The 16,545-nt window shown below is 46.8% G+C and overlaps 1 protein-coding gene across 1 annotated transcript in view; it reads left to right on the forward strand.

The window, feature by feature from the left end:
* PDIA5 (protein disulfide isomerase family A member 5) overlaps window positions 1-16,545 on the forward strand; it is a 151,004-nt gene that overhangs the window by 121,007 nt on the left and 13,452 nt on the right. Inside the window, exon 15 of the mRNA XM_075933121.1 lies at window positions 11,703-11,773. Coding sequence (XP_075789236.1) covers window positions 11,703-11,773 — 71 coding nt within the window. The remainder of the gene's footprint in view (window positions 1-11,702; window positions 11,774-16,545) is intronic.

The raw sequence follows: 16,545 nt of genomic DNA on the forward strand, positions 1-16,545 counted from the left end.
TAGTGTCTAGCCCACCATGTTCCTGACATACAATTAGAGATGATTTTTTTCACCTGTTCCTATAAATCACTTACTGCAATGTGAGGACATTTTTCTTTTTTTACTTTTTTTTTTAAGTGTTGATAGAATTAGACCTCAAATATCTTAGCAAATACCAGCGCATTTTGAAATTATTAATAGGTTGCTTGGCATTGATGAGGCAGTGAGGCAAGGCCTAATTGACCTGACACTTAAATAAAATCTTACAAACTTCTCAAATCAGAGGATAGACCTTTTCCTTTCAAATATTAATGATTGTGCTCCCAAGCCTCATGTTCTGCTATGTCAGGTTGTAGGATGAAGGTTTGGTGCCAGATACTGTATTTAAAAAGGCCCTCTAGTTCTTTACTGGTGGAACAAAAACAAATTAACCTTTCAGTAACATCTCCAAGTGACTTTCTTGAATTTCTGTGGATGCATGAATTGTATGAGTATATGCCCTAGCTGTTGTTTCAGCTCTTATTTCTGCAATTATAGTACACAGTCTAACTTTCTTTGATTAGCCAAGGAATAGCCTTCTTTTAATTCCAGTGAATTGCTTCAGATCTCAATATTGGAAACCGCCTTTTGTCTTCTGCATTCTGCTTTGATGGATTCTGATGTGCCTCTTTCACTTGCTTGGAATGGTCTGTTTTAAAACTAGTAATGAAAGGCAGTGTCTGTCTTATTTAGAGTGGTTATAGAGGGCTTTTCTCCACTACGCCACGGATCAATGCTGCAGCCATTGACCGACCAGTTATCGATTTATTGCATCTGCTTAGATGCAATAAATCGCTCTCTGAGCACTCTCCTGTTGATACCAGTACTCCACCAAGATGACAAGAATAGCTGGTGTTGATGAGAGAGCAGCCCCTGCTGACCTTAACACACAAACAGATGCTGTGGTAAGTACGTCAACTTCAGCTATGCTGTTTGCGTAGTTGAAGTGATGTAGATTAGGTCGAGGGTGGGGATTAGTGTAGACGAGCCCGTAGGTCAGCAGACAGGGAGTCAAGGTGTTAGTCTCAGCTCCACAACTAGGCTTGATCCTGCAAAGTGTTCATATGCTCAGCTCCCCCCTGACTTCAGTCAGAATTAAGTACACTCAGCACCTCACAGATGTACTCTGTCCCTAGCAAACCTCACGGAGGCATTATGTAACCTCTTTTTGACATGTTTAACCTTAAATCTTATCAGAGGGATAGAAATGCCTGTCTCTCATGGACAATTGAAAGCTTCATGAAATGAATGTTGGTTAAAGCTGTTGAGATCCTGGGATGTGAGCTCCTAGAGGGTTGAAAGCTGGTTTGTTATTTTCAGTTGTGCAGAGATAAGAGTGCAGACAGTATGAATGAGATTCACACCTGGCTTAGGGAAACAGTGCTAGTTTAAATATTGCATAATACATTTTATCCTCAAGTGAATTACAGCTTTAAATGAAAGTGTGTGTGTATGTGTAATGTGTCTGGTAAAAAATAGTGGGTGTATAATAAGTGCATATAAATATATTGGTTATTCATCATACCTCCTTGTGTGGGAACATGTGTATGCATAAAATATAAACACATATCAGTGTATATATTATGATGTATAGAGCGATCAGTAAAGGAATAATAAGGTAAAATAGTCAGAAGTGCTAATCCTCTGGTCTACATGCTGATTTTGTACTGGTACAACTACTTTGGTTTGGGATGTGATCAAAGTAGTTGTAATGGTGCAGTTCCTACGGTGGGTGCAGCATAGCTCGTTTTCCTCCTCCGATGGTAACTCTTACACTGATGTAACTCTGTTCGCACTTGGGGAATTATGTTGTCTAACTATATAGGTATTGCTGTCCCAAAGCATCTAACTGATTAAGAAGCCTAAATCTCACATTCAGAAGGTATTTTAGGCACTTGAGAGCCAAAATCCTATCAACAGGCTCCAAAGTGCCTTAAACCCTTTTGAAAATGAGAATGAGGTTTCTAAATCAGTGAGGCATGGCAAAGCTGAGCACAGCAATATCTAAATACCTTTGAAAATCTGAGCCTCAGGCACTTCTGAAAATATTACCCATAGACATTATAAGTTCAGTATCGTGATTGCTCTTTGTCGTCACAGTCTATCCATCCGCTGTTTCTTTGGATACACGGATAATAACTATTTGGTCCCAATAATTTACTGTTTCATTTTCTATTCTTTCTCCTTCAAGACTTTGTCTGTTGAGGAGGCACTCCATTTTCTTGTTAGAACCGCCCCCCCCCCCCCCCCCCATCCTTCTCTCCCACTCACTCACCCTTGAAACACTTTTTTCTGTTAAGTTATCACCTCTGCCATCATCCCAGGACACCTGTCCCGTCTAGCTGGGAACCCCTTCTTGCTTAACAATAAGCGCAGGGTAGTCATAACTCCCTGGCATCTATCTGTTTGTGATGCTCCTGTGGGTGTGTACCCCCTTGTTGAGAATCCTTGATCTAGTCCATCCCTTGGTGATCTCTGCAGTTTATTCCCTGCAATACCTTTTGGAGTGATTTGTCCGTTTTGGTTTAAATGCTGTAAACTGTAGGGCATTTATGGGGACCATTACTGGGTTTTAGCCTTATTGTTGGTTTTTACTTCTGCCCCGTATGGGGCATTCCTATTTCAAAATGAAGAGCTGCTGCTTTGACCACGTTGACTTTGCCATGGGCGTTTGAACTCTTCTTAACATACACCTTCATCTTAGCATCTCGTTGCAACCAACACTGCCCACCAACGTTCTCATGCAGTCTAACAGGGCACCTTCACCTCTGCTAATTTTCCTCCTCTGTCATTATAAAGCCTGTTCTTTTCAAGCAGGCTGAATAAGTTGGAACCCTTTTCCCGTGGGATAGGCCTTCTTGTTTCAAAAACGTTTCTGTCATGTCACCACCCCCATCCAGATAGATACTTTACAATGGATATTTTCAAAGATACCGGAGGGGTTTTGAATCCCATTTCCCATTGCAATTAAAATCTCATCTTTTCAAGATTGCTGCCCTATAAATATCTAAGAGAGATGGATGGAACCTTTCCGCTCCTGACATATCATCCGCCCCTTAAGTTGCCTCAGATGTAAACTCTTCCCATTACAGCCCATCTGGAAGAGCTCTTCTAAGCAGCCCATGTACTTTTGATATCTTAATCCACAGTAATTGTACCCTTGTTCTTTTTACATTCAAATCTGCACAACAGTGTGAACACTTAAAATAAAAGTGCGACGGGAAGTGTGAAAAAGGAGCGGTGGGAATGAGTTTCCCTGCTGCCAAAAGTCATCTTCTGCTTTTGTGTGTGTGCCTTAAATAGAATGACTGAATTAGGTGGTTTCTATTTTTTCTGCCTTTGGCAAGGCTTTTAAGTTGTAACAGATGAAGTTCTGCTGTTCCGTCTGAGGTGCTCCTTCCCACCTTCTTTTTTGATGACTTGTTGAAACTCCTTGAGCATGTGGCACAGAATTTAGCACGGAACTTTACTTCTGTTCCAGGGGTAGATGGCCAAAGTTAACAGAATGCCCATTGAACTTAGAGCAGTGATCCCAAAAGCCATATGTTGGGGCTTTTAAGTTTGTGACCAGAATAAATTAAATAAAACACCGGGTCAGATTCAGAAATGAAATGTAAGATGCACACAAGTAAACCATGGTGAGGGAGGGTTTGTGTTGGAGAGAAGTGTAGAAGTGAAAGCAACTACCAAGAGTGTGTAAGATATTAGTAGGATAAAACTGGGAGGCTTATGCTCCTTTACCAATGATTGTGAGTATGTGAGGCTTAGCTGTCTCTCCAGTGTTGCCTAAAACGCCAAACATAGTCACAGCATTTGGAAATTACAGGAAATTATCTAGGTGATCTAATGGTCCCTTGTGCCCTTCAGATCTATGAATCTTTGCTCTTAGCTGTCTTAATGTCCTCTGTTGGATATTATTCTGCAGTATATGTCATGACGACGTGCTAAGACGGTAGGGCCATTGAGAAACTGTTGACGTGTCTGACACTTTTATTAATCCCCTATTATCAGCTAAACTGCTGTTTGTATTACAAGCTGCCATCTGTTGACCGGTATAAAATACCAGGTTGCATTTTTAATGTGAAGTGGACTTTTCTGTTGTCTAAAGGGACAGTCATTGTTTATTGGCTTTCAGTTGAGTTTACTTGAAAAGAATGACTTCTTCTAAATCTTAGCTATCAAAGTTGTGTGTCAGCATGGAGGTGGGGGCTCCTAGACAGGCGCTTTAGCTGTTTCTTTCTTGAGTGCTTGCTCCTGTCCATTCGAATGAGGTGTGTGCGCGCGCACTATGTGCATGGATTCCAGAGCGTTTTTCCCCAGTGGTACCCATCAGGCCAGCCAGGGAGTGGCGCCATTGTATCAGTGCATATATACCCCTGCTGGCCCTCCCGCCCTCAGTTCCTTCTTACTGCCTGTGACAGTAGCTGGAGCGTTGTCTTGCTAGCTCTGCGACCTAGCATGTGTATCTAAACTTGTAGATAAATTTAATTGTTTTCTCTTAGTGTTGGTAGGTAGGTAGGTACTGGTAGGGGTATTACCACTTATCTCTCCCCTGGGGGAAGGGATGCCAAGTCTGCATGGTTGTGTGACTTGCTCTAAGCCCCTGCCCTGCAGGGACCTCCATGACTCTTGCCTGAAGTGTCTGGGGGAGGGTCATTGAGCAGATTCCTGTAAAATCTGCAAGAGCGTCAAGCCTCACACACAACAGGAACAAGATTCCTGCCTAAAACTGATTCTAATGGAATCCGCACTGCAACCAGCACCAGAATTGGCACCGGCGCGGCAAAGCGCACCGGCTTTGGTATGCAAGACTTCCACAGCACCGAGGCACTCAGCAGCACCACAGAAGAGAACAGCACCGCTCACGATCCCCGGTGCCCAAAAGGAGGAGGCAACATAGAGGGAGGTCCCCCTCTAAGCATGGACACAGTGGGCAGCACCCTGATGGGGATCTGGAAAAATAAATGCTACTTCAATGCCTTGATGTTCCCAACCCATCCAGACACCAGTTGAGCTCGGCACCCTCAAGGAGTCCAGGGTAGCGCGTGGTACTGCAAGATGTCTGGTCACCGTCGACTCCGGACACTTTTGACGCCGCTAGAGAGCTGGTAGAGCTCACAGCCTATCCAGATTCTCCTCCGGCACCAGACATGGGCCCGAGGCCCACCAGATGCCCAGTGCCTCAGATTGCCCCCAGCTTCTGGTACCGATGGTACCGGCAGCACCTGCAGTACCGGCCGTATTGATGGCACCGACACTGGTGGTCCCAGTGCAGTTTCAGGCACTGGTAGCCGCAACAGGCCACCCTGCGGCTCGGGGGACTTCAGCATCATCGGCACCAGTCCAGCAGACATTGTACATGCCACTCCTGGTGCAGGGGATGTTAGTACCACCTATGGCCCCACCAGTGCCGGCTCCTAGGGGTAGGGTGATGGCCTGGCACCATCATTGGCGCCTCCATGGTCCTCGTCGGATTATTCGTCTGAGTCCGACGCGGACTCTGCAGTAGAGGGCCACTTCGCACAGGGCCACTTCATTGCACCGGTTCCACTCTTGGTACTGATCCTGGTACCAGGGATACTCGATGCAGCAGACATGGCTACCCCAATCACAGCCTCAGTGGCCCTTCTGGACTCCTTGGCCCTACCATCAGGTGCAGGGCCAGATGCCATCAGCCCAGGGCACTGTGACCTCTACCTTTTGGTGTACTCCCCCAGCCACCCTCCTGATGAGAGCCCCAATCTTGGAGGACAGGAGTAGTCCACAGAAAGAAATACAGTGTCCTCCACCTGAGGGTGAGGGACCCAGGCCCCTTGAACACCCCCCAGTATCACCCGCCCCGCAGAGTGCTGAGCCTCTCCAGGATCAGCCTCTTCTTAGGGGCGGGGAGTCATCCTCCCCTGACAAGGCACTAGCAGACCCAGCTCCATCTATGCCAACTATGGATGCCAAGACCCACCAGTACCTACTCTACAGGCTCTTGGCCAATTTGGGGGTTCAGGCAGAGGTGGTCAGTGAGGCTACTGATCCCATGGTGGATATTTTAACAGTGGACACACCTGCAAGGCTGGCATTGCCACTACACAAAACTGTCTCAAAGATTTTGAAGAGTTTATGGCAGATTCTGGCATCTATACTGCCTACCCAGAAGAGAGTTGAATCGCGGTGTGTGGTCCCACAGACAGGACGTGAACATCTATACTCTCCCCCATCCCTGGGCTCCGTGGTAGTGCAGGCGGCCAACCTGGGCCAACACCCAAAAGCAGGGAACTAGAGAAATTGGACTTACTGGGTAGGAAGGTGTATGCCACAGGGGGCTTGCAGCTGTGCATCACCAACCAACAGGCAATACTAAGTGGGTACCATTGTTGGTGATGGAGAAATTCAGGGAGCATCTCCCACAGGACTCCCGCCAGGAATTTGCAGAGCTCTGAGGAAAGCAGAGTGAATTCCCGCATTGTGCTACAAGCCACCCTGGATGCAGCTGACTCTGCAGCTTGCACAGTGGCCACAGGGATCATGGTGCAGTGCCTGGCTACGGGTGTCGGGCATACCTCCCAAGGTCCAGGACATGCTGCAGGACCTACCATTTGAGGGCGTGGGACTTTTTTTCCGAACAAATGGATTCCAAGCTGCATAGCTTAAAAAGCTCTAGGGCCACCCTTAAGTCTCTCAGTATTCATACCCCATGCAACACAGAGACACCCCTTTAACCTCTGATCCCCAATGAGACTGGCCTATCAGGGTTATAGGTCGGATCAGGGGAGGCATTGGGGTAGGAATCGGGGTGTTAACAGTAATGGTAATGGGTGCAATAGATGCCTGTGTTAGGGAGTGCTATGACGTTGCTGGTAAACCAGTGCCTCACATTATGGCACGCTCCACTAGGGCACAGGCCTCCTCGGCAGTCTTTGTAGCCCAAGTACCCACACTGGACATTTGCAGGGCAGCCATATGGTCCTCTGTGCATACTTCCTCAAGCCATGACACTATCGCTTAGCAGGCCAGGGGTGATGCGTCTCTTGATAGGGCAGTGTTGCAATCCATTATAGATTAAAGGAGTCTGTATTCTCTGACTCCACCTCCCAGGTTTTAGCTAGGGAGTCAGCTGATTTGAATGGATGTGAGCAAGCACTCGAAGAAAAAATGGTAACTTCTCATAACTGTTCTCTTCGAGATGTGTTGCTCATGTCCATTTGAAATCCCATCCACCTTCCCTTCTTCGGAGAGTTCCGGTAAGAAGGAACTGAGGACAGAGAGGTTCAGCAGGGGTATATATGTGCCAATATGTCAGCACCACTCCAGGGGGCTTCCTGGCTGGCCCGACAGGTACCGCTGGGGAAAAAGGATCTGGAATCCATGCATGTGGCACGCGCACACCTCTTTCAAATGGACATGAGCAACACGTCTCGAAGAACAACAGTTACGAGAGGTGAGTAACCGTTTTCTCCCTCAGGCATAGAGAGTAGTACAATCCATCCCATTCGTGCTCTCTGAGCTTGCTTGGGAGCAGAAAACTTTCAATCGAGTTATTTGGTTTTGGGGTGTCGTTTATTTTTAATCTGAAGAATCATTTAGTAAAAACTATTTGATTCTCCAACTTAAGTCCTTCAAAACAACTCCCCAACCACCTAAAACACATCTTGGGGTAAGATACTGGGGATTCTTACTGTCGCAGTGGTTCCCAAACTTTTCAGCATCACGCCCCCCCTTTCTGATTTTTGAACCCCCCCCCAAAAAAAAAACCTTGTTGAGCCAAAAGAAAAGAAACTGAGCAGGGCAGCAAAACTTGATGGGGGGGCTGGGTCGCCTCACGCGCCCCCCCCTCCCCCCCATGGAATTTCTTCATCCCTCCCCCCCAGTTTGGGAACCCATGGTCTAGAGCAGGGGTCTCCAAACTACGGCCCGCGGGCCGGATGCAGCCCGCGAGGCCCTCTCATCCGGCCTGTGGAGACCTTTTTGTCTACGGAAAAAAAATTACGGAAATTTACGTGTATCCTGCCAAGATCAGCCGCCGCTTACGTGGATGTTATGTTTTTACCGAATTAAAATAGAGGCACGCAGTAGTGCGTTATGTTTTCCAACTGATCATTACATTGCAAAACCTTATTCGCTGCTTACTTTTTAGTAGTGTATCAATGTGTTATTAAATAATAACTGAATAAAATAATATTAAATAAATAATTAAAAACAACATCCATGTTTTGATTTTTATTTGGACCTCAAGTGTGTAGTCGGCCCCCGAACTGCTGTTTGATAGTTAATGCGGCCCTCGGGCTGAAAAGTTTGGAGACCCCTGGTCTAGAGTGACTGAGTGAAGCAATGCTGTCAACATGCAAACTACTATTTAAATAATTTGGATAGAGGAGTTTCTTTGTGGATGTGATTTCTTGTGGTTTTGCTTCTGAGATACTTGCAAGTATTTCCCTGCTCCTTATTATTATCTTACTTGTACTGCATTAGCAATTAGAAACCTGATTTAAGACTGGGGCCTCGAGTAGTAAGCGCTGTACAAGCACACTGAGAGCCTGTCACTGCCCTGCGGAGCATACACCCAAATAGGACAGACAAATGGTAGGAATGGGAACAAGGCACAAAGAGGGTGATGTGACTTGTCTAAGGTCACCTATTTGGTTGCAGCCTGGGAGGACAGAATGGAGCAGTCTGGGTTCCCAGTCTAGTGCCCTGTCCCCCGGGTCAAACAATACCATTCAGCCTGACCCATGCTAAAGTACTTTACAAAATTAATAAAATAATCTGCAGACTCTACTGCGTATGCAGACTGTACTCTGTATAGCTTTACTGAGCACCAAAGTCCAGCTTTGGGGTGGAATGGAGCAGCATTACGAAGTAGCTGAGGACAGAAAGGGTAGGATTTTCAGAAATGCCCGGGTGAGTTAGGTGTGTGTGTCCCATTAACTTGCATTGGTATTTACTTCTTACCACTTCCCTGGCTTTTATTGGGACTTACTCTCCTGAGTCACTTCATGCTCTCGAATATCCCTCTCTGTGGCAAGAGTATTGTGTACAAACCAAGTTTGCAGGATGGCGGGTAGTGTAATCAATGTTCTGCCATTTGCCAAGTTAGCGGGGTTAACCGTCTTCTCTTGTGAAAAATACTGTGAAATCTTTGATACCCCAACCTTGGGTTTACATCTTATCCAAAGGACAGCAGCCTAGGGCATCTGTTCAGTGCTAAGAATGAGAGAGCGCCACCTATTTACAAACATTTTACAGTGATAAATGACAGAATAATGTGAACTGTACTGTGAACATGCAGTTGCCTTACGTTGCTTTTTATTATTTCGAGGCAAAGGCAGGAATACTCTGATTATCTGCCAATAGCTTTTTACCTTTAATAGAACAGCATGTGGCTAGAAGAATGTTAACCAGTTTCCTTTGTGCCTAATCCAAAGAGAAGGGCTCTGACAATTGCTTTGTGCACAATCTCCACAGGTTAGGAGGAATAGTTCACTGCAGATGCGAAGTTACTTTTGCTTTCACAGATTGACTGAACGTAGGCGAGGTATTTGAAAGCATTTTGGGTTCATCGCAGACAATCTGTGGAGCCGCTGCATTGAGACTGTTAAAATCTGAAGCTGTTCTGTAATGAAAAAGGCAGATCTTCCTTCCCATATTTGCTATTTTGTAAAATGAGTGAATTTTTGGCCCATGTAAGTGAGGAACTAACTAGCCTCTCGTTTGAGACTTCTGTAATACTAGACTATATTAGTCAGCCTTCCCCACCAAGCTTTGCCAGCGCACTGTGCAATCTTCCTGTGAGGAGGTTTTTCCTTTCTGTTCTGTCCTGTCCCACCCTTGAGCAGAGGCTGCCCATCCTTTCAAATTGCCCCATGTTCATTATGTGAGCGAATGGGAGGAAACTAGGGAAAAGCAATCACTTGTTACCTTCCTGCAGATTGGAAGCCTGACCTCCAGATGTGGAAAGCTGGTGCATTGACCCCCCTCTCCCGGGTGTGGCTCTGAAACTTTCAAAATGTGGGGTAGATGTTTAAGATAGAGATTGTCTCCTGGACATCTCCCTTCGAATTCTCAAGCATATAGACCACCTCTCCTCCCGTTCACAACTGCCTCCACCTCTGTTCTCAGTCACATAACATCCCTGTGGCAACTGCAGTTAATACATATGTGTAAATGGAGTACAGGCAGTCCCCGGGTTACATCAATCCGACTTACGTCGGATCCCTAGTTACAAACGGGGGGGGGGCGCAGCTAGTGCGGGGTGCCTCCCCCACTGTTGCCGCCTCCGGCGGCACGAGGGGCGCTTCCCCCCAGCAGACCAGGGAGACGCGGAGCTAGCGCTTCCGCCCCCCCCAGCAGACCAGGGAGACGCGGAGCGGCTTTTCTCGCTGCGGAGGACGCGGGTCTGCTGGGGGGAACAAGACACCAGCCAAAAGGGGACACTCCAGAGCGGAAAAATTAATTTCCTAGGGAACAGCAGGAGCAGCAGGCAGTGAGACCCATTGTGTTACAGTCCCCACCTTGGGAGCAACAGCTCTTTCCCTCTTCAGCACTAGAGCTGCAAGTATCTTGTTAGCGTCACGTGAAATTAACAAGTCCCTTCCAGCCTGGCAGAGGTGAAGCTGAAAAATTACCCAGTGGTGTGGGTGGGCAAGAATGGGGAGGAGCAGGACAGAAGGGAAGAGGGGATAAACCCCACCCCACACCCTGGCTGGAGCGGAGCAGGGTAAGCCCCGAGGGGATGGGTCTGGTTGCAAAGTGGGTGAGTGGACAATGAAGACCCACCTGTGGCTAAACTCCTGTTCCCAACACAGAATTTTTCTTTAAAATTAATCCTGTGGATAAATTCACACACACTTCACAGGAAGGGATTTCCATTTTCTGCTCAACAGAATACAACAACAGCTTTGATTGTATCAATACAGGCAGTCCCCGACCCGAACGGGGCTTTCTCGCCCCGGAGTTCACAGGCAGCGTCCGCCACCTCGACTTCCAGGGCGAGAAAAGCTGCTCCAGGTGCCCGTGGTCTGCTGGGGACCATCTCCAGCAGACCAGGGACACCGCGAGCAAAGCCGCAGCGGTGGCGGGTTCCGCGCCAGAGCAAAGCCTCAGAGGCGCGGCACCCCGCCGCTGCGGCTTTGCTCCCCGTGTCCATGGTCTGCTGGGGGGGGCGCAGCTAGTGTGCCCCCCCCCCCCCCCCCCCAGCAGACCAGGCTTTTGTTGTGGACCCTGGGGCAGAGCAGCTGGGGCGCTGCCAGTAGCGGCGCTACTGGAGCAACCCAGCAGCACCCCAGCTGCTCTGCCCCAGGCGTCCCCAAGTCAGCCGCTGCCGAAACTGACCAGCGCTGACTACAGGAAGCCCGAGGCACAGTTGCTCTGCCCCAGGCTTCCTGGAATCAGCCGCTGATCAGTTTCAGCAGCAGCTGACTTGGGGACTTGGGGTTCTTTAAACATGTGCTTAATGGGACTTACGCAAATATCTAAGGTCTCTCCTAAACGGGGATGCTTTCTGGAGCCGGATGCCAGGTGCCCAGCAATCACTCCCCATATCGCTGTGCTCGTCGTCGGCTCAGTTTAAAAATGTCTGGTCTAGAATGGTTTTTCTTTTAAAAGCTGATTTTTACAGACTTTACTTTGAGATACCGTAAGATCGTGTTTTGCGATGAACTTTACATATTTGTTTCTCTTCCCATGCCGCACAGGGTGTCCGCACTGTAAAAATTCCATCCCACATTTCACAACAGCTGCAGAACTCTTTAAAGAAGATCGAAAGGTAACCCATTTTAATAGTTTCTGAGATGTTAAGTGCCTCTGCCATATTTTCACTTAACAAGCTTGGTCCAGTTTATTTAATGATAAGAAAATGCTGTTGAACAATTTAATCTGTGAAAATATGTGTACGTCTTAGAGGTTATACTTTTTTTTTTTTTAAAGACAAACTGAGTTTAACTTTTAACCTTCTTCTTGATTTTTCTATATTTTTTCCCATTTAATTCTTCTGGGGTGAAATCTTCCCTATTCAGTCATGCCATAACTCGTTGAATCTACAGATGAGAAATGATCTTTATTTTAAACCTTTTCACGTCCACCCTTCCGTATAGTCTGGTCATAATTAGGGTGGGTGCTGGGAGAAGTATATGTATCTGAGGTCTGTGCTAGACTAAAGCTGAGCTTGACCCGGCTATATGGTTCAGAGCAATGAAAAATCTTGGTCCCTGGGTGATATAGTTAGGTCAAGCTTAACTCAGAGGTGGGCAAAATACAGCTGTCTCGCCTGCCCGCCCTACCCCTTCACGCTGCTCAGAGCAGCTCTCTGAATGCTGCGAGCCCAGGTATGGTGAGGATTCGTGCACTGCCCCCTCCCCCCCTCCAGCACAATCTCTCAGCTCCCATTGACCAGAAGCACCAAGTACCCCTCCCCCCTCTGGGTTCACAGCATTCAGAGCTGCACATGGGCCCCTGCCACCGGTGAAGAGGCATGGAAGGCAGGGACCGTGGCTGAGGGACCTGTTGGGCTGCTGCCTGGGAGCCACTCAGACACCCCAGCGCCTTCCTCCATCTAACCCTCTGTCTCCCACCTGCACCCTTGCCCCCTCCCAGACCGTGCATCCCAATCAGCTGCGTCCCCTCTTGCATCCCTGCCCAGATCCTGCAAAACCTCCTACAGGTCACAACCACCTGCTGGACCTTGAATCCTAATTTCCTAACTCCATACAACACTCCTTCCTGCCCCATGTCACAAACCCTCCCAGACCCTGCAGTTTCTCCTGCACCCCTCATCTGGGTCAGAATCCTCTCCTGCACCCCCTCCCAGACCCGGCACCCCCTTTTTTCCCCAGTCTCCCACCCCAGGTCACAACCCCCCTCCTTCACACAAGTTCCCTCCTGCACCCCAATCCCTTACCCCAAACTCCTTTCCACCTAGCCTCCATCACAGACCCTGCACCTCCTCCATTAATATCATGGAAGAGTGCGGCCCTTGACCGCTTACCAGATTCTTGGAGTGGCCCCCCATCAAAAATTATTGCCCAGCCCTGATCTAGCCCCTGGTGTAGACATAGCTAGGTGGACAGAAGAAGTCTTCCGTTAGCCCAGATACCACCTTTCAGAGAGGTGGATTAACTATATTGACAGAAACACTCCTGTCAGTGTAAACAGCATCTGTGCTGTGGTGCTTCAGAGGCTGCAGCACAGAGCTGAACAGTGTAGCAGCTGTAGTGTAGACATACCCTCCCTGACTCTGGGCAGACATGTAGATGGGGTTATCAAAAGAGCCTAAGTGATTTGTAAGCAAAACACAATTGTTGTGCCAATTGACTTTTAATAGGATTTGGTTTGTAAATCACATCCAAGCTATAGAAAATTCCACTCTTCATCGAAAAAGTAGGAAATTGAAGCTTGTGTCCAATCTGACACAAGTAGTCCTTGCTCACGCAAATACAGTGCCCTGATTGGTTAAGCTAAGAAAAGGCTTCTACTGTTGGTGCCTATCATTTCTCCTTTGTTAGTACATCGCCTCTGTCGCTAAGATCTGCAATGCATTTCAGGATGTGGTTTGGGTGAAAGATGCTATTAAAAAAGCCCACTTTTTTTTTTAAGTTTCCTTAACTACTACTTGGAGCTACACGCTGCTTTTACATAGGGGTGGTGGCATCTGTGTGCCATGTTTGTGTGTAGGCACATCCAGCTGCTGCCTTTGCTCCATTCCCACGTCTGTGGCTTTGCTACACCAGGCCAGCAGCAGTGTGGGGTACACAGGGCCACTGACTGCGGGGAGGGGGAGAGTGGAGTGGCAAAAGCGGCAGCTTCCTTGGGCACTTTAAATTGTTTCCAGATCTCTGGGTGGTAGGGGCCAGACAGTGTTGGATGGCTGGCTGAGGGAGGCTAACCCTCAGCCCCATCCTTTCTGTCTGATGCCCCGCCTCTTGCAGGGCCCAGAGCCAGCTCTCCCATCTTGTCCAAAGCAAATGAAAGGCTAGCTTTGAAACCACTTGCCTTTTAGACTTTATAGATACTGGAGAGACCTCAATCAGCTCTGGCTGCATGTGTGTGTGGTGGAGCAGGAGAGCATTTGGTCAGTGTATGAACTATGTGTTGAATTGTTGGGAGACATAGCACTCTCGTGTTTAGGGATGGAATTAGAATGCTGTTGTTTTTACGCCTTTGGGTTTGGGTGGCACGTAGAAGCTTTTAGTGGCACCCCGTTCTCAATTCTGCTGCTTTTACTTTTGCAGTGCAATGCCTTGTGGTTACTGGTTTGTTTCCGAGAATTCTAAAAACGTGTCATTTTCCTCTTGCTCTCTTGCTAGGTCTGAGACAGGCCTTTTTCCCCTAAGTTCCCTGCAATTTCATTCCATCTAGGAGTTGTGAAGTGACTATACCAAACAACATGAGACTTGCTGATCCGGATGTATTAGCAAATATCTGGTTATAATTTCGCATGTATCATGGTTGTGTTGGATACAAACATCTGAAGCTTTGGATTCCCAACTGCAAATGACTGTGAAAGGACTCAAGAGCCCGGAGACAGTGATTGATGGCTACAACTCTTCATTTCAGCTGAGGGCATTTAAGGCTGAAGTGCAAAGGTATAAAACATAATGAGGTGGAACAGAAGATCCACTAGAGAATATTGAGGTTTGTACTGTTTCCAAAAGGTAGCACAGAGCAAAACCAGCTTTGTTCCCCTTGTTGATCTGTGTAAGTGTGAAGAATTGATCCTCTTGGGAGCCTTCTCCAGTCATGCAGAACCCATAGCCTACCAGGATGTTTCTTGCTGCCTGTTGGTGACCTTGTAGAAAAGACAGGGCCTTGACCCAGCAAAGAACTTAACTAACTAAATTCAGTAAGATAACTCTTGTGGTTAAAGTTGCACACTTCTCAGAAGTTTTGTTGAATTGCGACCCTATGGAATTGCACCAGTGGGGATCAGTAGACAATACTCCAAAAATCAGGAGCAAGACATTAATCTTAAATGTACCGAATGTGATGGAAAAAAATTAAGCTTTCTGTATTTTTTTTAATAGGATTCTGTAGCAGGGAGAGGTTCAGTGCTTAGCAGAAGGTTCAAATGTTATCAATTTCTATTAAAAATTCTCATAGACTTTTCAATAAGGGTGGCCTGTTGGCTTCTGGGGAAAATTAAAAGAAAAAGAAAGGGAAGATTCCAGACCTTATGGTCACAAAAAATATCTGAAAAGATGAAAAGAAAAAGCCTTCCAACGTTTGTAGAGAGAGAGAAAACATATTGCTCCGAAACTGAATATTATTGCCATTAACAAAATGGGACGCTAATTCTGAAGACTCCTAATAGGCCGCACACAGGTCAGATTTTTTTACCAAGAGAACTCAATCTGTTGGTGCGCATTTTTCTTTCATGTAATACTTATGCATTGGTGACAGAATTTGCACATGAAGAGCCCACTAATTGTGCATGAAAAGTCAGGCACATGCAAAGAAATGAAAGTTGCTATTCCAATATTTTGCCCCAAATACAAGCTTTTTATTGGTTGTTTCATTGTTGAGCAGCAGAAATATCCAGCTGATGTGCCGGTCTAATGTGACTACACATTACAGAAGGAGAGAGCTGGCAATAACAAGTTGCATACCACCCACGGCTACTGCACCACCACCTGCTTTAGCAACTTAACTCTGGAGTACTGGTAAGAGGAGGCCAGTGAGGAGAGAAGTCTAGACACATGAAGTGCATTTTGAGCGTTCAGAGTTCAGGGTAGCTTCTGGAAGGGTTCTTATACCAACAACTCTGCCAGGCCCAATGAGACATCTCCTACTGCAAGACTCCTCCTTCACCGCAGAACTTCATTCTCTGCCAATTGCAAGTCACTCCTTGCTTTTCAACAGATGACAACATATTAACTTTTAGTTACATTAAAAATATTAAACTAGATCCTGGGGCCTTCGTGTTTTCAGCTATGTAGTGAGTTATGGCCTTCACTTGCAGCTGCAGCTCTCTTCATGGACACTTTCAGCAGATACTTTCATACTTCTGGCTCACCAACAGATGCTCAAGCGCTGCAAGAGTAACAGTCGTCCCTTAGCTGAACAGCTGGAGCAGCTGAAGATTTGTTCAGTCAGTACTCTAGAGACTCTTGGTGACTCCGATAAAACATTGAGAAGTCTGTAGGCTCATTTTCAGCTAAGCCCCAAAAAAGCCAAGTCCAGAGTTCAGCTAGAACGAATTGATTTATGGTGCTCAGATCTGAATTTCATGGTGGAAACCCTTCTTTTTCTCCCCCATGCCCACAGGGTAAGAAAAATCTTGAGTTCTACAAAAGGTGGTACTGTTTGGGCAAGCCTCTTTGGAATTCCTTCCTTCTGCATCTATATAACCCACAACACCAGTGAGAATAAGAGTAGATTTTTATGATTGCCATTGAGGGCAAAATCTGAAGAAATTGGGATTGCATAGACATCATTATAAGAAGACCTGCTGTGGTTTGCAGAACCTCTGGAAATCAGACTAAGTGAATCAAAATATGCAACTCCATGCTGCTATTTTGTCAGTTGCTTTTTTTTTTTTTTTTT

Source organism: Pelodiscus sinensis, chromosome 7, assembly GCF_049634645.1.
Source record: "Pelodiscus sinensis isolate JC-2024 chromosome 7, ASM4963464v1, whole genome shotgun sequence".
Classification (NCBI taxonomy): domain Eukaryota; kingdom Metazoa; phylum Chordata; order Testudines; family Trionychidae; genus Pelodiscus; species Pelodiscus sinensis.